Raw genomic sequence first — 24,141 nt, 5'->3', positions numbered from 1 at the left:
TCAGACACAGGAAGCAGAAGGTGATGGTGTGAGGAACATCATCAGAATTGGGTGACATTAAAAGTGGTGACCAGCAGGGGTCAGTGTTAGGGCCGCTGCTATTTTTAATATATATAAATGATTTAAATAGGAATATAAGGAACAAGCTAATTTGCAGATGATACCAAGATAGGTGGATTAGCAGATAATTTGGAATCCGTTATATCATTATAGAAGGACTTGGGTAGCAGACAGGCTCGGGCAGATTTGTGGCAGATGAAATTTAATGGGGCGGCACGGTGGCGCAGTGGTAGCGCTGCTGCCTCGCAGTTAGGAGACCCGGGTTCGCTTCCCGGGTCCTCCCTGCGTGGAGTTTGCATGTTCTCTCGTGTGTCTCCGTGGGTTTCCTCCGGGCGCTCCGGTTTCCTCCCACAGTCCAAAGACATGCAGGTTAGGTGGATTGGCGATTCTAAATTGGCCCTAGTGTGTGCTTGGTGTGTGGGTGTGTTTGTGTGTGTCCTGCAGTGGGTTGGCACCCTGCCTGGGATTGGTTCTCTGCCTTGTGCCCTGTGTTGGCTGGGATTGGTTCCAGCAGACCCCCGTGACCCTGTGTTCGGATTCAGCGGGTTGAAAAATGGATGGATGGATGAAATTTAATGTCAATAAATGTATACATAGGAAGTAAAAATGTTAGGTTTGAATACACAATAGGCGGTCGGAAAATCGAGAGTCCACCTTATGAGAAGGATTTAGGAGTCATAGTGGACTCTAAGCTATCGACTTCCAGACAGTGTTCATTAAGCCATTAAGAAGGCTAACAGAATGTCAGGTTATATAGCGCCTTGATGTGTGCAGTACAGGTCCAAGTAGGTTCTGCTCAAGCTTTATAACACACTGGTGAGGCCTCATCTGGAGTCCTGTGTGCAGTTCTGGTCTCCAGACTACAAAAAGGACACAGCAGCACTAGAAAAGGTCCAGAGAAGAGCAACAGGGCTGATTCAGGGGCTACAGGGGATGAGTTAGGAGGAAAGATTAAAAGAGCTGAGCCTTTACAGTTTAAGCAAAAGAAGATTAAGAGGAGTGTTTAAAATTATGAAGGGAATTAGTCCAGTGGATCGAGACTGTTATTTTAAAATGCATTCATCAAGAACACGGGGACACAGTTGGAAACTTGTGAAGGGTGAACTTCACACAAACATTAGGAAATTTTTCTTTACACAGAGAACGATAAACACTTGGAATAAGCGACCAAGTAGTGTGGTAGACAGTAAAACTTTAGGGACTTTCAAAACTCGACTTGATTTTTTTTTGGAAGACATAAGTGGACAGGACTGGCGAGCTTTGTTGGAATGAATGGCCTGTTCTCATCCAGAGTGTTCTGATGTTCTAATGTTCTAATTTTCACTAATGTTTTGTATATTGTGTGTCTATTTAGATGATAAGGCTGTGAACTGTTTACTTAATTTTTTATTCTTATTTTTATATTTGAATGTATTGGTCTTCCCTCTGGTGTAGTGGTGCCTCATCTACTGCTGCCAGGTATTCCAATATGGGAGGCACAGTGTAAGTCATATCCACAGTCACCAGTACCAAACCTCGGGTCATCACCGTCATGCAGGCTGCAGTTATCTACTGATCACAGGTGCTTTTTTACGCTTGGGTCGCAAAGTTGCACAGATTCATTCAGGGTTTTCAAGAAACAGAAACTTTATTTGAAAACAGCATAATAAAGCATAAAGGATTAAGCAGAGGATGTCTGGGGGAAGAGAGACAAGGCAGTGAGACAAAAGGACACCTGTGGTGCGGAATTTTAAATGTTTGAAGCCTCTCGCGAGATACAGATCACGTGGCATGGCAGCAGCAGGCTTGCAGGTGATCCAGCAAAGAGGAGATAAAAAACTGTTTGTTTCCCATTGAATCACTATTTAAGAGGGGGTTTCGGAGGAGCGGCCACATCCCCTTTGGGCTGCATTCAGTATGTTCACACCCCCTCTCTCAGCTTTGTTCACATCTTTGTGAATTAAGCGACTCTCAAAACCGGGCTTGGGCAGGCTGAGAGTGATTTGTGGCTAGAGCGAATGTTCCACCCTGTCTCCAAGCAGCCTGGGAGCTTTCCAACCTTCGTGCCAAGGTGTACAGCGAGTCAATATTATGCTGAAGGAACTTGTTGCGGAGCTCTTCTGGTATCCTGGCCAGCACCATGTTGATGGTGACCTTTTCCACTATGCGCTCAAATGGGTCCACAAGGAACCAGCTCTGAATTTGATGAAGCAAGTCCTGCAGCTGGTCACAGATAGGGCGATCTAGGTCCAGCCGCCAAAGCCGGAGCACATACCCCTTAGCTAGGGAACTCGTAGTTGAACGAAGAAGAACTCGCTGCTTCAAGTAATCATAATCACGTAGCCTCTCTGGAGGAACACTCTGCAACGCAAGTAGGGCATCACCGGACAAATAAGGGATGATGAAGGCAGCCCAGGTTCGTCTATCCCAGCGCATCAAAGTAGCTGAATGCCTTAAACCCCAGCAGGAACATCTCGGGATCGTTTCAAGGATCCATCTTTGACAGCAGGCCCTTCCGTGGAATAGCAGGTACAGGTGGCAGATCCTGTGGGTCCAGAGAAAGTGGAACGTGAAGAGCCCCTAGAAGCACATCGTCTTGAGGATCCATCTGTGCAACCACTTCTGGTACCACTTGTCACGCTTAGGTCACAAAGTTGCACAGATTCATTCAGAGTTTTTAAGAAACAGAAACTTTATTTGAAATCAGCATAATAAAACATAAAGAATAAAGCAGAGGATGTCTGGGGGAAGGCAGTGAGACAAAAGGACAGCTGCGGCACGGACTTTTAAATGTTCAAAGCCCCGGTGAGAGATGCAGAACATGCGACACGGCAGCAGATAATAAAGAGATAAAAAAAACTGTGTTTGTTTCCCACTGAATCACTGTTTAAGAGGGGGTTTCAGAGGAGCGGCCATGTCCCCTTAGGGCTGCGTTCAGGGTGTTCATAATTTGTATTGTTCTGTAGTGCATTTCTGTAGCAAAAATGTAACATGAGGGTTGTTTAAAGTTAAAATAAATGTAATGTGTTCTCTAGACAAAACCTTGCACCTTCTCATTTTTATATTTTTACTTTTGGTACTTGAGTACTTTTGAAAGCAGATTCTTTTTTTTTAACTTTTACTCAAGTATTTTTTAACTGAAATACTTTTACTTCAGTGAAAATAAAAATTTGGCAAAATACTTCGATTTTTATTCAAGTGTTATTTTTACAGCTCTGCTAGTGGGAAAACCCACAGCTACAGGGCTCTCCAGGGCTAAACTACTACGCTACTGAGTAAAGGAACTACACTTCCCAGAGAACTACACGAATCGCAGTAGCGAAACACAGAAAACTATTTAATTGGCACTACATTTCCCAAGGTGCCATTCGGTCTGGCCCACATGCTGGATATCCGGGTAAGAAAGATGGCCGCCTACACATAGGAAGTGTTCTTTCGTAGAAGTGGACCCTGCTTAATTTTGACAGGTTTTTGATATTACGTTTTGATGTTTTCTTCATCTGGAAAGGGAATGCTTTAGACATTACTTTAAACCGGCGTGTAAAAGAACAGGATTTTTGAGTTAGGATGAATTCGAGTTTTTCTTATATATGTGGTGTCAGGATTGCTTTCTGTTACTGTTGCTGTCATCGGTTGTTTTATTTTTCCTCTTTTAATACGCGCCTTCCGAGATCCTTAGGCTGTTGTGTCATACCGGCCTGTAAACAACTGCAAAGGCTCACATTGGTGGTTTTGCAAGTGAAACAAAATAAGATAGTTCGCTGAAAGTTCTTAAATAGTAAAAAGGAAGTAAGTCTATTGTATAAAATGTACATGTTGACAGCTGGGAGCTGTTACGTTTTATACTAGTCACATAACTGTATGTGCAATATTAAAACTGTGCATAGCCAGGTTATTCGATCATAGTTAAAATAGGAGTAATAACATGTATTGATGACTGGAAAAGCTTCCTTTTTAAATATACTGCGTATAGAAATTTTCCTTTTTAAATCCTAATCGCCGGCTCGCACAGTACGACGCTAACTGTCCGAACTGCGGAAAACGTTAAGCACAACAAATCGGGTGTCCCGTCCAGGGTGGGAGGAAGCGGTTGGGGGGCTCAGGCAAGGGGACGTGGTGCGAGTCGCAAATGACGAACTTCGGCTCGAGGGAGACTGCCGATCTTACGATCCATATTTTAAAGGCGAACGATATCACCTACTGAAATCATTTGCAACCGAATTTGAATCACTCGCCCCACCAGCATTATCTGTATTTGCATAACACATTTTAAAAATGAAGAATGCTGTTGAAATTGATGAGGTGAAGGAGTTAGTCTCAATTGATACTGAAATTTTATGGAGCACGTTTCACAATAGGAAAGCGCAAAGTGCGGCATGGGTATGACTTGTATTGTTTTTTAATTGGGGTGTAATTCATGTCCATAACAATCTGTCTGATGTGTGCGGAATTCATTTTAAAATATTACACACAGTTCTAAGCAGGGCCGTCTTAACAGCATCATAGGACCCCAGGGAAAGTAGTGTGATGGGGCTCGTTTTTTGACAGCAAAACAGAAACATACATGGGCATCACAGTCATTGTGGACCCCCGGCCTGTGCCCATATGTTAAGATGGCTCTGATCCTAAGTCCGTTGAACCTGCTCACTAGGTGGTCTAAATTAGTACACCTTCTCCGACTCCCAAGAAGCACACTGTAGCTGCACTTGGACCGAGTCTTGGTCCTCTGCTAGTCCACAGCTCTGAGGCACACTTCAACTCCCCAAAAGTTAGTCCTGTTACCGTAAATAAGTAGTAAAACCAGATCAGCACGGGATCTACCTGAGCTGATGGCACACTGCAACGGACCCATTGGGTGAAATGAAGTAAACAAGTGGCATAACTGCAACATTTAATTCTATGGCATATTTTCATACAAAGTGTGTATCTCACAGTTCTTCACATGATGGCAAAGATAAATAACAAGAAAAGAAAAAACAAATTAGAAATAGATTAAAAATAACAATGTGATAGTAGTCGGGCGTTGAACCGTGTTAGGTATTATGGATGCAATGAGAAGTCAAGCACAATGACACCTTTTATTGGCGAACTGATTACAATATGCGAGCTTTCGAGGAAACCCGGGCAGCTGAACTGTTAGCCAGTAAAAGGTGTGAAATAAGAATACTCAAATATTTGATAAGAATAAATCAATATGCACTTACTTACATAACAGATATACAATTAATAACAACAGTAGAGTCAATATATATAGATTCATTTATGCTGTACAATCAGTATACATATTTTGGCTGGGTGCAGAAACGACAGGTCCACAAAAGGGGTGCCAACTGGGTCGTCCCGTTTAATGTTCGAAATGATAACAAAAATAAATGCTCTTCGGTGTATGTGTCCTGAAAAAAGCAGGGCTGTAAAGCAAAGCATTCAGCTGGTTAACCGCAAGAAAGGTCATTTCCGTAACGGAGCTCCGTCTGGTGGGTAGCTCTTCCATAAAAAAATTACACCCTCTGTGTTGGAAGATTGGGCGTTTATAGAGAGTGAACCAGAAGGGCTGGAGTGAGTTGGCCACATTGGGCGGTTTCTGGGCACTGTGGACAGAGAAGGAGATGATAATGTTAGTCATGGCGCCCCCCCCCCCCAAACCCCCTTGTTACATACCTTCGACCGAGCCTGTAAGGAGTTCCGTTGATGTGCATGTGTGACAAAATGGATAGATAGACAGAGTGGCTTAATGTTTCTAAAGGCCTCTGCCCATGTCAATCTTTACAGACATCTTTATTGTGTGTTTTCATTTCTTTCTTTTCATCATCAAGCAAGTGCTCAATGGTTTTCACTTACATTTGTTTGAGTGTGTGTGTGTGCACACTCTTTGTACCTCAGTGTGTTCTCACATGTATATTTAAATTATGTGTCTTAAAAACTACTTGTGCAAAACATTTTACAAATCAGAAGGCTTTGTAATATGACTAAACAGAGCAGACTACACATTTGACAGATTAAACAACGTCTATGAGATTTTTCATTGGGCATAGGTCAGACCATTTTTGAAGGATATGGGGTACATGCTGGATCAAAAACAAAAGGCCAGGAGCCTGTACTTGAAGTCAGCAGTTCCAGCATTCTGGATTAGAATCCTGGTTGAAGTTGCTGTGTTTGTGGAGTTTATTCTTCCTGTATTTGCTTGGTGTCTTCACCAAGTACTCCAGTTTCCCCCATATATCTAAAAAAAAATAACAAATAGGTTAGGATACTCAGCGATTCTGAGGCCACCTTTACACTGCCAGGTCTCATGCCCGAATTGGTGGAAGAAATCCAATCCAATGTCTGTGATATTTGCATTAAACTGTGTATTAGATAGATAGATACTAATGTTAGTATAGCTGGCAGGATAGATGGATAGATAGATATGAAAGGCACTATATGATAGATAGACACGAATGGCACTATATAATAGAAAGATAGATATGAAAGGCACTATATAATAGAGAGATAAATATGAAAGGCACTATATAATAGATGTGAAGGGCACTATATAATAGATAGACATGAATGGCACTATATAATAGAAAGATAGAATTGAAAGGCACTATACGATAGATAGACATGAATGGCATTATATAATAGAGATATGAAAGGCACTATATAATAGATACATAGATAGATGTGAAAGGCACTATATGGTAGATAGCTAGATAGATGTTACAGGCACTATAGATAGATAGATGTGAAAAGCACTATATACAGTAATAGATAGATATACATGAATGGCACTATATAATAGAAAAGAAAGGCACTATATAATAGATAGAAAGATAGAAGTTACAAACACTATATGACAGATAGATGTGAAAAGCACTATATAATAGATAGATAGACATGAATGGTAAATATAGATATGAAAGGCACTATATAATAGATATGACAGGCACTATATGATAGATGTGAAAAGCAATATATAACAGAGAGACAGATCAACTTAAATGTTACTATTTAATAGATATAGAACGAGGAAACTTTATTTGTCCCCAGAGGGAAATTTGGCATAAGCATCCAGTTTGTGTGGAATATTTGTGCTGTACATGTATAGTTGAGTGGTAACTTACTGACATGGGTAAGATGGTGAACATGGATTCCAAAGTGTCTTTTTCTAATGAATCTTTTCAGTTTTCTACTTTTTTTAGAAGTAGGGTTTGTTTTCTGAATATGGTGAGTGAATCAGAACAGAAAGTTTTCCATTTTCTGTTGTTTTCTCCCATCTCCATTCCACAAAGATTTCTGATACACAATGGCAGTCGACTCTGATCTACCAAGGGAGTCAAGAGTGGTGAGACTGTATTATTAGCTACTTTGACGACTCCTAGTTGCTGCTAACTTTTAAATGAGTTGAGTAACATTTGAATATCTGTGCAGCCATCTCTCTCCACACCTCTTCCTACTTGAAATGGATAGGTTAATTTTTTTTGGAAGTTATCGCTGTACATAGGTCTTCACGTTCAGGGCGGTTATCTTGGACACCGCCTCTTCGAAAGTGTTCCTTCTTTGCAGTGCAAAAATGTAGAGTTTTCTGTTGAAATTTTAAGATGTGAAAGTCAATGCAGATTTTCCACTTGCAAACATACAGACACCATGCTAAAAAAGATTAAGAGTCAAACATACAAAAGTAAAAATGTACTCTATCTTAGAGGTGGGAGGTATGACCAAAATATATCACGGTATTTTTCTAAATTCTGCCAGTTTCACGGTATTAGACGGTATTTTTTCCCCCATGCATGAGTGGATGTTAACCACATTTTCCACTGCAATTACTGCAGTACACTGGCTAAGAATAACCTATTAGACTGTTATGAGAATTGTACATCGTACAAAAAGACATTTTAATGTGCACACAAGTATTAATCCAGGTTTGCATGGCCCCATAAAGTGATAGTTTTCAAGGGGGTGGCACTAAAGAGAAGGAATCACATTGCATGACAGATGCAGTCAAAATATAGAACCCTTAATTGAACAAATTTTGCAAAAGCTTAAACTATGATTTTGACAACATATTTTCAACCATCCAAAGAGGCATTTAGACTTAGTAAAATATCCAGAGGTGTTTGTCAAAAGTTGGATTGCACTGAACACGTCTTAGAAAAGGAATAAATAGTAAATATTTTTTGTAAACCAACTACACTTTCTGTTAATGTTAACAATCTCTGTTCACTGTCACGTTAAAGTGACTTTTTAAACAATTTTACCATCATTAAACTGCATAATATTTAAACTAATAAATAACAACAATAAAATACATAATAGTATTACTGATAGTTGCACCATTACTTCAAGGCTTCAAGCCCAGGTGCATTACACAGTATTCACCAAATTAAAATAAAATAAAACAAGTGCAACTTGGTGATGACATCTTACCAACTGTACCATCATTTAGGCAAACTGCATTAATATGGACCTTGCTTCAAGCTAAGCTATATACATAAATAATAAAAACTGCAACTTGCATTTATAATGCTGTTTGTGGTATAGCCCTATGGAAGCGCATTAGGGCCACTGTGAAGAAAAAAAAATATGGATACAGAAGAAAAAAACAAACTACATGTGTTCGGATTCAGCAGGTTGGAAAATGGATGGATGGATGACTATGTCAAGATTAAAGTCGACATTTCCACTTTATTCTCACAGTTTATTTTATAATTAAAGTAGAATGTTGTAAACTAAACTTCATCCTAAAATCAATGTTTAATTTACTAGATTTTCTCAAACCCCATCACAAGTTAATGCAGCACATTAACGTTAATCACTACGCTTCTTAAACTGACTTCCTCCGCACTAAGAGCAGGCACCTGCAGCAATCAGTGCACAGAATCCATTCACTTCATGATATTCCTGCTCTCTACCAAAACCACACGATAAACGTCTTTGTGAAATTAAAACTGGTTATTAACTTAGCCGACGGAGTGTTCAGAACTTCAAAAATATCTTCGTTATACATGTTTAATTATGCCATCCATTCAAAGTTGCGCCCATCTCTGAATGAGTCGCCACCACATCGCAGGATCAATACAAGCAAAACATACACTAGCACGTACAAAAACAAGTACAACTTGGCTTGCAGTGTTATCCAGTAGTATAGAAACAGTATTTACACATCTGACCTTTTAAAACTAAAGCATCTCCAGGCGACAGACGTGACTGCTTTTTTTCGGCTCTCTGTCCATTTTCACTGCGCGGCCTACCTATGCTACCGCCCACTATTTGGTGGTGTAGCAGTGAAAAAGAGCCCTAGTGCAACAAATCTTTGTTTACCGGTGTAGCAGTGAAAAAGGTCCCCACTTGAACAGTTTCCTGCTGCGCCACGTTCCGTACGTCGTTTAGGCAATTTAAACTGGTGTTACGGTATAAGAAAAATCCATATCATAAAAAAAATAAAAAACGGTTTTCGGTATGAACCGGTATACCGCCCAGCACTACTCTATCTACTACATAGTAAAACACTAAGGTCTGTGTGTCTGTTCTACTGAGCGATCAGATTGGTCAGATTGCCTTTTGGATGGTTGGTTAGTTTGGCTTTGGTGTGATTGGTCAGTTTGGCTTTGGTGTGATTGGTCAGTTTGGCTTTGGTGTGATTGGTCAGTTTTAGCTTTGGTGTGATTGGTCAGTTTTAGCTTTGGTGTGATTGGTCAGTTTTAGCTTTGGTGTGATTGGTCAGTTTGACTTTGGTGTGGTTGGTCAGTGTTAGCTTTGGTGTGATTGGCTAATTTGGTCAGTTTTAGCTTTGATGTGGTTGGCCAGTTTTAGCTTTGTTGTGATTGGTCAGTTTTAGCTTTGGTGTGATTGGTCAGTTTGGCTTTGTTGTGATTGGTCAGTTTTAGCTTTGTTGTGATTGGTCAGTTTGACTTTGGTGTGGTTGGTCAGTGTTAGCTTTGGTGTGATTGGCTAATTTGGTCAGTTTTAGCTTTGATGTGGTTGACCAGTTTTAGCTTTGTTGTGATTGGTCAGTTTGGCTTTGGTGTGATTGGTCAGTTTTAGCTTTGGTGTGATTGGTCAGTTTGGCTTTGTTGTGATTGGTCAGTTTTAGCTTTGTTGTGATTGGTCAGTTTTAGCTTTGGTGTGATTGGTCAGTTTGGCTTTGGTGTGATTGGTCAGTTTGGCTTTGGTGTGATTGGTAGGTTTGGCTTTGGTGTAGTTAGTCAGTTTGGCTTTGGTGTGGTTGGTCAGTGTTAGCTTTGGTGTGATTGGACAGTTTGGTTAGTTTTAGCTTTGGTGTGATTGGTCAATTTTAGCTTTGGTGTGATTGGTCAATTTTAGCTTTGGTGTGATTGGTCAGTTTGGCTTTGGTGTGAGATTGGTCAGTTTGACTTTGGTGTGGTTGGTCAGTGTCAGCTTTGGTGTAATTGGCCAATTTGGTCAGTTTTAGCTTTGGTATGGTTGGTCAGTTTTATCTTTGGGGTGATTGATCGGTTTTAGCTTTGGTGTGATTGGTCAGTTTGGCTTTGGTGATGAGTATGAGATGCACAAGGAGGAGTAAAAGCATCTGAGGCACGCTGGGAGGGTTGCATTCAGAGACAGTTAAGTATAAAACCTGACAGGAGGTTAGAAAGGCCCCTTGAAAATAACAAGAGAGTCTGAGAAGCAGGCTTTATGGGGAAAATGCTCAAGAGAGGAAAACGCCAGTGAAGAGAGGGTCAGACACGCAAATCCAGAGGAAAGGCGGTAAAGAACACGTAGGGCAAGAGATAGCAAATATTTTTGTATTTATTCTGTTTTCTGTTTTCATCAGGTACTGTAGCTAGTGTGTTTATAATTTTCAAGCTTATATTCTCTACATATACTTTACTTAAATGTGACAAAGCATGACAATACAAAGAAAGTTACAAATGTGAATTTTCCTTTTCCAAGCTGTCATGGAGGTACCAGAAACTGGCCCTGCCGATGGAGAAGAACGGATAGTGGAACTGAGACCGAGAACCCGTTCAAACCCAGAAGGAGCAGAAGACCGTAGAAGCAGTAACAACAACAATGCCATTTCAGTAGGCAGCAGAAGTGAAGGGGAGGGCGAGGCAGCCATCACTGATAGCCCCACTCCGAGCACAAGCAGTGCAGTAGCTTCTAAAGATCGCCCAAAGCCAGCAGGCCCACCTATTGCCCCTCTGCCTGTGGCTCCTACAACAGAGTTTCATCTACGTGCTCCCCGGGTCAACTGCCCCGAGAAAGTGGTAGGTGTGGATTTATATATTATGAGATTCAGAATGTTTTCTAGTTAACCAGTACCTCACAATCTATCTTATCTATGTACAGTGCATCCGGAGAGTATTCCCGGCGCATCACTTTTTCCACATTTTGTTATGTTACAGCCTTATTCCAAAATGGATTAAATTCATTTTTTTTCCTCAGAATTCTACACACAACAACCCATAATGACAATGTGAAAAAAGTTTACTTGAGGTTTTTGCAAATTTATTAAAAATAAAAAAACTGAGAAATCCCATGTACATTAATATTCACAGCCTTTGCTCAATACTTTGTCGATGCACCTTTGGCAGCAATTCCAGCCTCAAGTCTTGTTGAATATGATGCCACAAGCTTGGCACACCTATCCTTGGCCAGTTTCGCCCATTCCTCTTTGCAGCACCTCTCAAGCTCCATCAGGTTGGATGGGAAGCGTCGGTGCACAGCCATTTTAAGATCTCTCCAGAGATGTTCAATCGGATTCAAGTCTGGGCTCTGGCTGGGCCACTCAAGGACATTCACAGAGTTGTCCTGAAGCCACTCCTTTGATATCTTGGCTGTGTGCTTAGGGTCGTTGTCCTGCTGAAAGATGAATAGTCGCCCCAGTCTGAGGTCAAGAGCGCTCTGGAGCAGGTTTTCATTCAGGATGTCTCTGTACATTGCTGCAGTCATCTTTCCCTTTATCCTGACTAGTCTCCCAGTCCCTGCTGCTGAAAAACATCCCCACAGCATGATGCTGCCACCACCATGCTTCACTGTAGGGATGGTATTGGCCTGGTGATGAGCGGTGCCTGGTTTCCTCCAAACGTGACGCCTGGAATTCACACCAGAGAGCAGAGGTGGGCAGTATGACCAAAATTCTATATCACAGTATTTTTCTAAATTCTGCCGGTTTCACGGTATTAGACGGTATTTTTTTCCCCATGCATGAGTGGATGTTAACCACATTTTCCACTGCAATTACTGCAGTAGACTGGCTAAGAATAACCTATTAGACTGTTATGAGAATTGTACATCGTACAAAAAGACATTTTAATGTGCACACAAGTATTAATCCAGGTTTGCATGGCCCCATAAAGTGATAGTTTTCAAGGGGGTGGCACTAAAGAGAAGGAATCACATTGCATGACAGATGCAGTCAAAATATAGAACCTTTAATTGAACAAATTTTGCAAAAGCTTAAACTATGATTTTGACAACATATTTTCAACCATCCAAAGAGGCATTTAGATTAGTAAAATATCCAGAGGTGTTTGTCAAAAGTTGGATTGCACTGAACACGTCTTAGAAAAGGAATAAATAGTAAATATTTTTTGTAAACCAACTACACTTTCTGTTAATGTTAACAATCTCTGTCCACTGACACATTAAAGTGACTTTTTAAACAATTTTACCATCATTAAACTGCATAATATTTAAACTAATAAATAATAACAATAAAATACATAATAGTATTACTGATAGTTGCACCATTACTTCAAGGCTTCAAGCCCAGGTGCATTACACAATATTCATCAAATTAAAATAAAATAAAACAAGTGCAACTTGGTGATGACATCTTACCAACTGTACCATCATTTAGGCAAACTGCATTAATATGGACCTTGCTTCAAGCTAAGCTATATACATAAATAATAAAAACTGCAACTTGCATTTATAATGCTGTTTGTGGTATAGCTCTATGGAAGCGCATTAGGGCCACTGTGAAGAAGAAAAAATATGGACACAGAAGAAAAAAACAAACTATATGTTGAGAATAAATTCGACATGATGACTATGTCAAGATTAAAGTTGACATTTCCACTTTATTCTCATTGTTTATTTTATAATTAAAGTAGAATGTTGTAAACTAAACTTCATCCTAAAATCAATGTTTAATTTACTAGATTTTCTCAAACCCCATCACAAGTTAATGCAGCACATCAAATACTTTGTGTTAAGTGTTCCCCGACCCAGTCGTTAATCACTACACTTCTTAAACTGACTTCCTCCGCACTAAGAGCAGGCGCCTGCAGCAATCAGCGCACAGAATCCATTCACTTCATGATATTCCTGCTCTCTACCAAAACCACACGATAATTACCAATCACCACACGATAAACATCATTGTGAAATTAAAATTAGTTATTAACTTAGCCGACGGAGTGTTCAGAACTTTAAAAATATCTTCGTTATACATGTTTAATTATGCCATCCATTCAAAGTTGCTCCCATCTCTGAACGAGTCGCCACCACATCGCAGGATCAATACAAGCAAAACATACACTAGCACGTACAAAAACAAGTACAACTTGGCTTGCAGTATTATCCAGTAGTATAGAAACAGTATTTACACATCTGACCTTTTAAAACTAAAGCATCTCCAGGTGACAGACGTGACTGCTTTTTTTCGGCTCTCTGTCCATTTTCACCGCGCGGCATACCTATGCTACCGCCCACTATTTGGTGGTGTAGCAGTGAAAAAGAGCCCTAGTGCAACAAATCTTTGTTTAGCGGTGTAGCAGTGAAAAAGGTCCCCACTTGAACAGTTTCCCGCTGCGCCACGTTCCGAACGTCGTTTAGGCAATTTAAACCGGAGTTGCGGTATAAGAAAAATCCATATCATAAAAAAAATTAAAAACGGTTTTCGGTTTGAACCGGTATACCGCCCAGCACTACTAGAGAGTTCAATCTTTGTCTCATCAGACCAGAGAATTTTCTTTCTCATGGTCTGAGAGTCCTTCAGGTGCCTTTTGGCAAACTCCAGGCGGGCTGCCATATGCCTTTTACTAAGGATTGGCTTCTGTCTGGCCACTCTACCATATAGGCCTGATTGGTGGATTGCTGCAGAGATGGTTGTCCTTCTGGAAGGTTCTCCTTTTTCCACAGAGGACCTCTGGAGCTCTGACAGAGTGACCATCGGGTTCTTGGTCACCTACCTGACTAAGGCCCTTCTCCCCCAATTGCTCAGTTTAGATGGCTGGCCAGCTCTAGGAAGAGTCCTGGTGGTTTCGAACTTCTTCCACTTACGGATGATGGAGGCAACTGTGCTCATTGGGACCTTCAAAGCAGCAGAAATTTTTCTGTAACCTTCCCCAGATTTGTGCCTCGAGACAATCCTGTCTCAGAGGTCTACAGACAACTCATTTGACTTCATGCTTGGTTTGTGCTCTGACATGAACTGTCAACTGTGGGACCTTATATAGACAGGTGTATGTCTTTCCAAATCATGTCCAATCAACTGAATTTACCACAGGTGGACTCCAATGAAGCTGCAGAAACATCTCAAGGACGATCAGGGCAAACAGGAGGCACCTGAGCTCAATTTTGAGCTTCATGGCAAAGGCTGTGAATACTTATGTACATGTGCTTTCTCAATTTTTTTATTTTTAATAAATTTGCAAAAATCTCAAGTAAACTTTTTTCACGTTGTCATTATGGGGTGTTGTGTGTAGAATTCTGAGGAAAAAAATTAATTTAATCCATTTTGGAATAAGGCTGTAACATAACAAAATGTGGAAAAAGTGATGCGCTGTGAATACTTTCCGGATGCACTGTATGTATGTATGTTCCAGCATCACTTCCGAACGGCTGGAGCAATTTTCATGAAACTTGATACACATGTTTCTCATTGGTCAACTAAAAATACTGTAAAGTGCAATAAGGCCTAACCCACCCCTTTCTGGGTAGGGTGGGGGGGTTGATCTTGCAGTCTTGTATGCATGTTATCATCCAGTTGACACTCAGAACGACCACCAGAGGGTGATCTGGAGGTGACTGCCAGCATTCTTTATGTTTGAGCGCCACCACACTCCCCTGTTGCTTCTGAAATTAAATAGAGTTGGCCGCAAGACAAGCACATTAGTGAGTCTTCATTGTTTGTTAATTTATTTTTATTTTTAAAGTTGTGTTTTTTTTAATTATATTTTTCTCAAACAATTAAAAAAAAAAAAAAAAAATTCCTCCTGGGCAACGCCGGGTATTTCAGCTATGCTAGTTTTATATAATGCTAGCTGTCTTCTGTGGCTCTGCCCACGTAGTAATGAAACAGGACAAACTTTAAAAATTAATCAAAAATTTAAAAAAGAATGTAATCATTTGTATTGAGAATAATTACTATTATAATTTATATTGATAGCTTTCATATCCAAGGGCAAATAAATACAATATTTTTGGTTTTGATATCAGGGGCGAGAATGTAGCTGTGATCACTTTGCCAAAAATGTAAAAATGTTAGCAAGGTATCTCTGGCCAAGCAGAAAGTAGGTGCGCTCTAACGTCTAAGACGTTGGCACTGTATCTGATCTGACGGGAGAAGAGCATGGCTGTGATATCTTTGGCAATCAGTAGCTACCCTCTAAAACACATGTAGCTCTGATCTCACTCTCAAAAATGTCAAACGTTACTCTTTAACAATCTCTAGATGATAATGTCTGCTGAACAAACAGTGGAGGCAAGGTGCACTCCAACACGCAGCCTCTCTCTCAGATTCACGCAAATAAATCGCTACCACAAGTGATACTTATGATACTTAACGAGAAGTCACAAAATCAACCGGAATGTTCTAGCAAATTATAGATAACAACCCGATCTAAATCCGTTAAGTAGTTCTCTCGTGAAAAGCGGACAGACAGACAGACACACGTTGGATTTTATATATATATATATATATATAGAGAGAGAGAGATTTTGAGCTTTGGCATTTGTACAAAGCCTAAATTTGTGGCCTGTGTCCTCAGACATTCTTCTCCATTAGCCACAGTCACAACTGATTGAACTGATTTTGTTTTTGAAAAAAAGTTTTATTTTTTTTATCCTTACAGAAAGTCTTATTTATTGTAAAGTATAATATGTTTTGTCACTGTAATGATTTGTTTTTTCATTTTCTCTCAGATTATTTGTCTTGACCTTTCAGAGGAGATGTCCTTACAGAAGCTGGAGTCTTTCAATGGGTGAGGTTGTTAGTAGATTTCGTGCCACAAATAAACATTTGCCCCCTCTGTCATTTCACCAGTGAACCTGGCCAAACGTGTCAGTCGGTTGTTTTTTGATCATGCAGAGTCTTGAGGGAAAAAGAGACACTGAAGGCTGGTGCTTCTTACATTTGTTTTTCTGTGTTGGGTAATCTAATGTGCAGTCCTGAGATGTAAAAGTGTTCTCATTCTTCTTGGTGAACTGATCTCAATTTAAAATATAATTAATAATAATAATAATAATTCTTTGCATTTATATAGCGCTTTTCTCACTACTCAAAGTGCTTAGCAATTGCAGGTTAAGGGCCTTGCTCAAGGGCCCAACAGAGCAGAGTCCCTTTTGGCATTTTACGGGATTTGAACCAGCAACCTTCTGATTGCCAGTGCAGATCCCTAGCCTCAGAGCCACCACCCCGCCTAAAAAAAATATAATTGGTGTGAGTTGTTCCAGCATACCGGATGAGAATTCTGGGGGAAGTCGCTGTCTATTTGCAAATTATTTTTCTTGTGTGTGCGCTTGGTGCCTTTGCCAGCTACTCCAATTTTTGCTCATATATCTCAAAAAAAAAAAATAACAGGTTAGGTTATTGGGTCATTCTAAGGCTGCATTAAACTCATCATCATCATCATCATCGCCTGATACCCCTTCTGAGGCATAGGCCGCCGACAAAGTTCCTCCAGTCATCTCTGTCCTCTGCCTTCTTCTCCAGTTGGCTCCAGCTGTACCCTGTTCTTTTCATGTCCGCTTCCACCCCCCTAAGCTATGTGTCCCTTGGCCGCCCCCTTTTTCGCTTGCCCTGAGGATTCCAATGTAATGCTTGCTGAGTTATGCTAGTCACTGGTTTGCAGAGTGTACAGTCTATCCATGCCCAGTGCCTCCTCCATATTTCGTATTCTGCAGGTAGCTGGTTAGTCCAGCATGAACCTACAAGGACTCGGTGCCTAAATAGGAATTGATGAAGTATTCCAATCCATTGTCTGCGATATTTACAATACGCTGCATATACATAGATCAGGCACAACGTTAAAACCACCTGCCTGATATTGTGTAGGTCCCCATCAAGGCATGGACTCCACAAGACCTCTGTAGACCTTAGCTGCAGATCCTTCAAGTCCTGTGAGTTGTGTGGTGGGGCCTCCATGGATTGGACTTGTTTTTCCCGCACATCCCACAAGTGCTCGATTGGATTGAGATCTGGGGAATTTGGAGACCAAGTCAACATCCCAGACTCTTTGTCACATTCCTCAAACCATTTCTAAACAGTTTCATCAGTGTGGCAGGGAGCATTATCCTGCTGAAAGAGGCCACTGCCATCAGGGAATACCATTGCCATGAATGGGTGCACGTGGTCTGCAACAATCTTTAGTTAGGAGGTTCATGTTAAAGTAACAACCATATGAATGCCAGGACCCAAAGTTTCACAGCAGGGCATTGCCCAGATCACACTGCCACCTGCTGGCTTGCTCTTTTTCCCAGAGTGCATCCTGCTGTCATCTTTTCCCCAGGGAAATGATGCATGCGCACACCCGCCCATCCACATGATCTAAAAGAACACGTGACTCATCAAACCAGGCCAACTCCTTCCACTGCTCCATGGTGTTGTTCTGACACTCATGTGCCCATTGTAGGGCGCTTTGTGGCAGTGGACAGGGGGCAGCATTAGTACTCTGACCAGATGTAGACTGTGTGTTTTGACACCTTTCTGTCATGGCCAGCATTTAAGTTTTTCAGTAATTTGTGCTACTGCAGCTCTTCTGTAGGAAAGGACCAGACAGGTTAGCCTTCGTTCTCCGTGTGTATCTTTTAACCTTGGGCGCCCATGACCCTGTTACTGGTTCACTGGTTGGCCTTCCTTGGACCACTTTTTGTAGTTACTAAGTACTGCATGCAGGGAACACCGCATAAGACTTGCTGTTTTGGAGATGCTTTGACACAGTTGTCTAGCCATCACAATTTGGCCTTTGTCAAAGTCTCTCAGATCCTTAACGCTTGCTCATTTTTCTTAAAAGTTTTAAAATTGAGTTGTTTGAATAAAATATATTAAATATAAAGCCTAAACACACATTTTTTTTCTTATTTGGTAATTAAGATTAGCTGCATCCTACATCTTTACATGTTTCTAGCATTGTTCTGTTTTTTCATTTTCAGGTCAAAAACAAATGCATTGAATATCTCTCAAAAGATGATTGAGATGTTTGTGAGGACAAAACACAAAATTGACAAACGTCATGAGTTTGCTTTGGTGGTGGTTAATGATGATGCACTCTGGGTAAAGACAATCTTTTTCACCCTTTAAAGTCTACAATGTATTTTTCATTTTATCACAGGTTACATATTTAATCTTGTCGTTTTGTTTCTATTGCAGCTCTCTGGTTTCACTTCTGATCCACGGGAACTCTGCAGTTGCTTATACGACTTGGAAACAAATATCTGTGAATCTTTCAGTATCCTTTCAAATGCAGAGAATGGTGTTTAGCAATCAGTATACTTAAAGTTCAGGCATCATATTGAGTCTATAATGGCCTTAACACTAGAATCCCTGAAGCCTACGAAAAAAGTCGTAATCCCGGGCCACCTTAAATTCCTTTACACTTCTCCATTAACGTCTTTTGTTTTACAAATGTGGTGCTAATGGAGGAGTGCGAAGGAATTTAAGGTGGCCTGGGATTACGACTTTTTTTGTAGGCTTCAGGGATTCTAGTGTTAATAAATTTTATTTTCTGCCATTTTTAAATGGTGGTTGAATTTATTGCTTGTGGAATCGTCATTTAGTTATTAGTAGACTTTTAAAGCAATTTTTAATGCAGATAATGACATCCTTGACGTGTTCTACAACTCTGTGATACTGGGGCAGTAATGTCACATGAAGGGTGGGTTTATACTTAAATAATAATAATTCATTACATTTATATAGCGCTTTTCTCAGTACTCAAAGCACTATCCACACAGGGAGGAACCGGGAAGCGAACCCACAATCTTCCACAGTCTCTTTACTGCAAAGCAGAAGCACTACCACTGCGCCACTGATGCGACGCATGCTTCAGTGGATGCTACTGCTACGCAAGTGCACAAGTGTTGTACTGTTATACTCGCATGCATACTTTATGTAAATCTGGAGGATTCCACCAGGTGGCAGTGCGACATATCATCACGGTGAGCAAACAACGCTTGGCTTCACTGTGTTGTGAATTGCCTGAAACATCCATTAAATTCCCAGGACACCTTGTCACAATATCTCTGAAAAGGATGGCTGTTTAATGGTTACATCCATCAACCCAGGGACACACCCATTCCAGCAAGCATCAGGTGCGAGACAGAAACAATCCCTGGATGGGGCATCAGCTCACTGCAAGGTGAACACAAGCACACGCACACACACTGGCGTCAAATTCCCAAACCTGCATGTCCTAGGAAGAAAACCGGGGCACAGTGTAGAAACCAACCATACAAACTGCATGTGGGGAACACCAGGGATGTGACTCCCTGCGAGGCAGCAGCACTACTGCTCCACCACCTCACATGTGTAATTATTAACAGTATTCATTATTGAAATGAAGTTAACGGTTTATCTGTAAAATGTAGTATACATACTTTAATGCATTTCATCAGGAAAGTGATATGAAGTATAAATCTAAGGATTCTAAATGTGCGGAGAGCTGGAATATTATAAATGTAATGTGTTTTGTGTGGTAATCACTGTCTGCAGCTGCTGTCAGTTCAGGAGGAAGCCAGAAGCATGTAGCGATTAACAACTGGGTTGGTTTTAAGATGACATTTACGACGGTCTGCTTTAATGACACAATAAACTATGGGATTAAAGTGTAAATTTCGAGATTTAAGCCGAAATTTCCACTTTAATCACAGAGTAGACCTTTTCACTGTGTCCCACATTCAGACCACAGGGTAAGCGCCCCCTGCTGGCCTCACCAACACGTCTTCTAGCAGCAACCCAAGCTTTTCCTAGGTGGTCTCCCATCCAAGTCCTGGCCGGTCCCCAACATGCTTAGCTTCAGGTAGATGACTTGTTCTGAAGTGCACGCATTCTGCTGTGTTTTTTTTTTTTTGTGTTAAAATCACATTTATTTATTTTTGGAGATTCTGTAAAGGACACGTTTCCCTTTTGAGCAATAATTTCTTTCTTTGTTTCTTTCTTGAACTACCTTTTGTTCAATTTGAACCATACTTTTTTCCAACCGAATATATCAACAAAAAGATGCTGCGTGAATCCCATACTTAAAAAAATTACATTGATTCATTGTACCAACGGGAAACGTATTAATATGATTGCGTTTTATTTTTCCTTGACTTCCTGTCATTAGATTTTGAAGACCTTTTAAATCTAATGTAAGTTTTTTACAAAGCCTATGATTGAATTGAATTGTGTACTTTTGAATCCATAAATTTTGTGTTAGGACTTAACACATTGTTCTCGTTTTGTGGATATCATCTCTTACCCTTGTGCTCTACTACCGTTCTTTATACATTACATTATCCATCCCTCCATCCATTATCCAACCTGCTATATCATAACTACAGGGTCACGGGGGTCTGCTGGAGCCAATCCCAGCCAACACAGGGTGCAAGGCAGGAAACAAACCCTGGGCAGGGCGCCAGCCCACCACAGGGCGCGCGCACACACACACACACAGACACACACACACACACACACACACTAGGAACAATTTAGACTCGGCAATCCACCTAACCTGCATGTCTTTGGACTGTGGGAGGAAACTGGAGTACCCGGAGGAAACCCATGCAGACATGGGGAGAACATGCAAACTCCACGTAGGAGTTACATTATAACAGGTTTAATATTTTTCCTATTTTTTTGTGTTCGGAATTGTCTGCCTAAGGCCTTCGTCACCAAACACTGTAGTTATAATTTTAATATGGGGAAAAATACACATAGTATGCAGAAAATACACACTTACAGATGTAAAAGTGAGTTTATTTTCGACACTACAATACAGAACATATAACAACAGGAACGACCCATGGATGATACCATGCCTGGGTTAGTGGGCATATTTCAAATTTAAATGAGAAAGCTAAATATCATCAAAGGTGGACCAGAACTCATTCTGTTTTGGTGATTGTGTGTTACACAGAACAGGGGTAATAGGTGGTTGCATCTTTACATAAAGTGTCTGGCATTACAGAACCAGTTTATCTTGTCTGTCATACAGAAGAGGCACAATATTTTTTGAAAATGGTCTGTTTGTTCTGGCAGCTTTCAGAGCTGTGCAGTACAACTATGCCCTTGAGAAAAATGCTTTGTTTAACGTTATGGATCCTGAGCATGGTTCAAGTAGCAGCTGATAATGAAGGCATTTTGTGCAGTCAAGTACAGGGTGATTCAAAAAAGACTCGTCCGCTTTCAAAATTATTTATTTCACTTGTAAATCATTACAGAACAATCCAGTAAATGGTTTAGGTGAGCAAGCAGAGTGGTGGCTCTGAGGTAGGGATCTGCACTGGTAATCAGAAGGTTGCTGGTTCAAATCCCGTAAACGCCAGAAGTGACTGTACTTTGTTGGGCCCTTGAGAAAGGCCCTTAACTTTCAATTGTTCCGTCCTGGGTATGACGTTAACCTGCACCCAGTCCTACATGTAGACCCTCCAACCTGCAGGGAAAAACCTGGGGGTTGGTGGCAGAATTGGCACTCCAGCAACCATAAAAAACCTCACACTGTTCCATTCCATCTGAACTGGTGTAGTGCTGAGGTGTCACCCGTTGCATGGCTGCAATCGGGTCCTAATCTGGATCCTGAGTAGGTTTGTCATGTAGTAGGTGCGGCAATGCCCTGTATCAGGGTGTGCTTCTAACCTCTAGGTGAACATAAAGTTTATTATGTAATTTTACAAGAGCTCAATATGACTTCCTCCAGCTATACGGACAACATCAACCCAATAGTCAAATTCATCCTGTACTTGATTGAGCTTGTCGGCTGTCGCTGTACTCGCGGTTCTTTCAATGCAATTTCGGAGATCATCCAGTGTTGTTGAGAGTGGTGGCACATAAACGGAATCCTTAACGTACCACCACAAAAAAAAAAAAGAGTCACACGGTGTGAGATCTGATGATCTTGGGGGCCAGAAGTGGAGTGCCAAATTGCGGGCTCCTTTACGGCCAATCCATCGATAAGGGAGCTCGTTGTTGAGATATGTCATCTTCCGGTGACAGTCAGAAACTCTATGACCCCCCCTTTCAATTGATATGTAATTGGTTCTTAGACATCTAATGGTTGAAAAATATGGCATTTTGAAATTGCATGAATCTTTTTGAATCACCCTGTTTGTTGCTTTGTTTGTTTCTTGTTTATTGAATCTCGATAATGCGACACTGTGGATTAAGTTTAATATGTTCCCTCAGGCCTTGGTTCAAAATGATCTGCCCAGTGCTTTGAATGCATGCATCACGGTGCTCCCCCAGCACACACGGACACAATGCATTCTCATTTAATGCACATTAAATGGCACCCAGCTTAAACAAAACAAATAAGTTCATGAGAATTGGTGGAAAGTAAGCCAAGAACTGTAGTGTACAGAGTCTTCGAATTAAAGGAATGATGGATTGTTATCAGACATTGCTAAAGTTAGCTTATATATTAGAAGGCAGAGTGATGTCTCTGTTGCTAAGGATCAGTGCTGGTATCTGGAATGGTTGCTGGTTCAAATCCCGTTGCTGATAGAAAAGATCCTACTCAATTGGGTCCTTGAGCAAGGCCCTTAACCTGAAAATTGCTCCAGGGGTGCTTTACACTGGCTGACCCTGCACTCTGACCTCAAAATTTCACGTATAAAGAGATTTTCCATTCAGATATTAATGCAGTGTACCAAATACCAAAAAAAAACAAATATTGATTCTGTAGTTCTGTTGTGTTAAATTAATTTGTTTGATTTCCATTATTTAATCATGAACTCTGCAACAGAAAGAGGACAATGTTAAAGAGTTGGGGTGCAAAGATGGCCACCACATATTTTTGAAGGTAGTGAGAGTCAAAAAAAAAAAATACACAAAATATTGTGGAGTCGTCTCTACAGACATGAGTTCAAGACAGAACTGTTCCAAGATGACGGAGTTTCCGGTTTTGGGCTCTTCTGACAGGAAGAGGCGGGTCCAAATGACAGACACTGGAAGTGGCATGCGAGGTGTCCTAGCCATCAATCAGCCGGTCTGCAGAGGGAGAACAAGAGGGGAATTAGAACACAGCGCTAACTACTGGAGTGGTGGTAGAATTGCTGTCCTCTATGTGTACATGCATAACAACTGCAAGTAGACATGAAGTTTAGACGCACACACAGACCTACATTACTTTATCTCACGTTTGTCTTAACCTACTTAAAAAATCGGGAGTGGTCTCCCATAGACTTTCTTGTATACTCATATATGGGGGTGGGTATTTGAGGAGTAAACCGCAAGACAATGACATTAAAGAACCATCAACAACAAATCAAATTAATAATATATTGAACAATTACTATAAAAGTAAAGTTGAATAAATCCTCAGCTCTGCAGCTGCGTGAATAAAAGGTGAAGTACCACTTCCGGTTAGCGGAAATAGCCCAAAAGTTCATAGAAATCTACGTTTTATACCTAATACTTGCATGCAAAATTTGGTTGACCTAAGTGAAAGTGTATTCAGGTTATCACGTTTACATATACACACACACAGACAGAAACACAGATATATTTCCAAAATGGTATTTTCGGACTCGGGGAAGTCTAAAACATCGAGATTCATCAAACTATCGAAATGGAATTTTTGGAGGATTCCAAAACTTTCCCTATACTTTGTATACGAGAAAGTTAGGGAGGTGTAAAACGTATCAAAATCTCGACGTTAAATCTTTGAATGATTAGAGTACTTCTGTTTCCTTAAGAGGCATTAGCTCTCCGGAAATGTGTTCTTTTCAATTGCA

General features: G+C 40.7%; 1 protein-coding gene across 1 annotated transcript in view; it reads left to right on the top strand.

The window, feature by feature from the left end:
- Positions 1 to 3,430: 3,430 nt before the first annotated feature.
- Positions 3,431 to 24,141, top strand: part of babam1 (BRISC and BRCA1 A complex member 1) — a 32,078-nt gene continuing 11,367 nt past the window's right edge. Inside the window, exons 1-6 of the mRNA XM_028816576.2 lie at positions 3,431 to 3,506; positions 10,933 to 11,249; positions 16,135 to 16,193; positions 18,364 to 18,484; positions 18,581 to 18,659; positions 20,535 to 20,559. Coding sequence (XP_028672409.2) covers positions 10,938 to 11,249; positions 16,135 to 16,193; positions 18,364 to 18,484; positions 18,581 to 18,659; positions 20,535 to 20,559 — 596 coding nt within the window. The 5' untranslated portion in view covers positions 3,431 to 3,506; positions 10,933 to 10,937. The remainder of the gene's footprint in view (positions 3,507 to 10,932; positions 11,250 to 16,134; positions 16,194 to 18,363; positions 18,485 to 18,580; positions 18,660 to 20,534; positions 20,560 to 24,141) is intronic.

Source organism: Erpetoichthys calabaricus, chromosome 12 (assembly GCF_900747795.2).
Source record: "Erpetoichthys calabaricus chromosome 12, fErpCal1.3, whole genome shotgun sequence".
Taxonomy (NCBI): domain Eukaryota; kingdom Metazoa; phylum Chordata; class Cladistia; order Polypteriformes; family Polypteridae; genus Erpetoichthys; species Erpetoichthys calabaricus.
The sequence above is the reverse complement of the archived record's forward strand: the minus strand, read 5'-3'. Positions and strand labels throughout refer to the sequence as shown.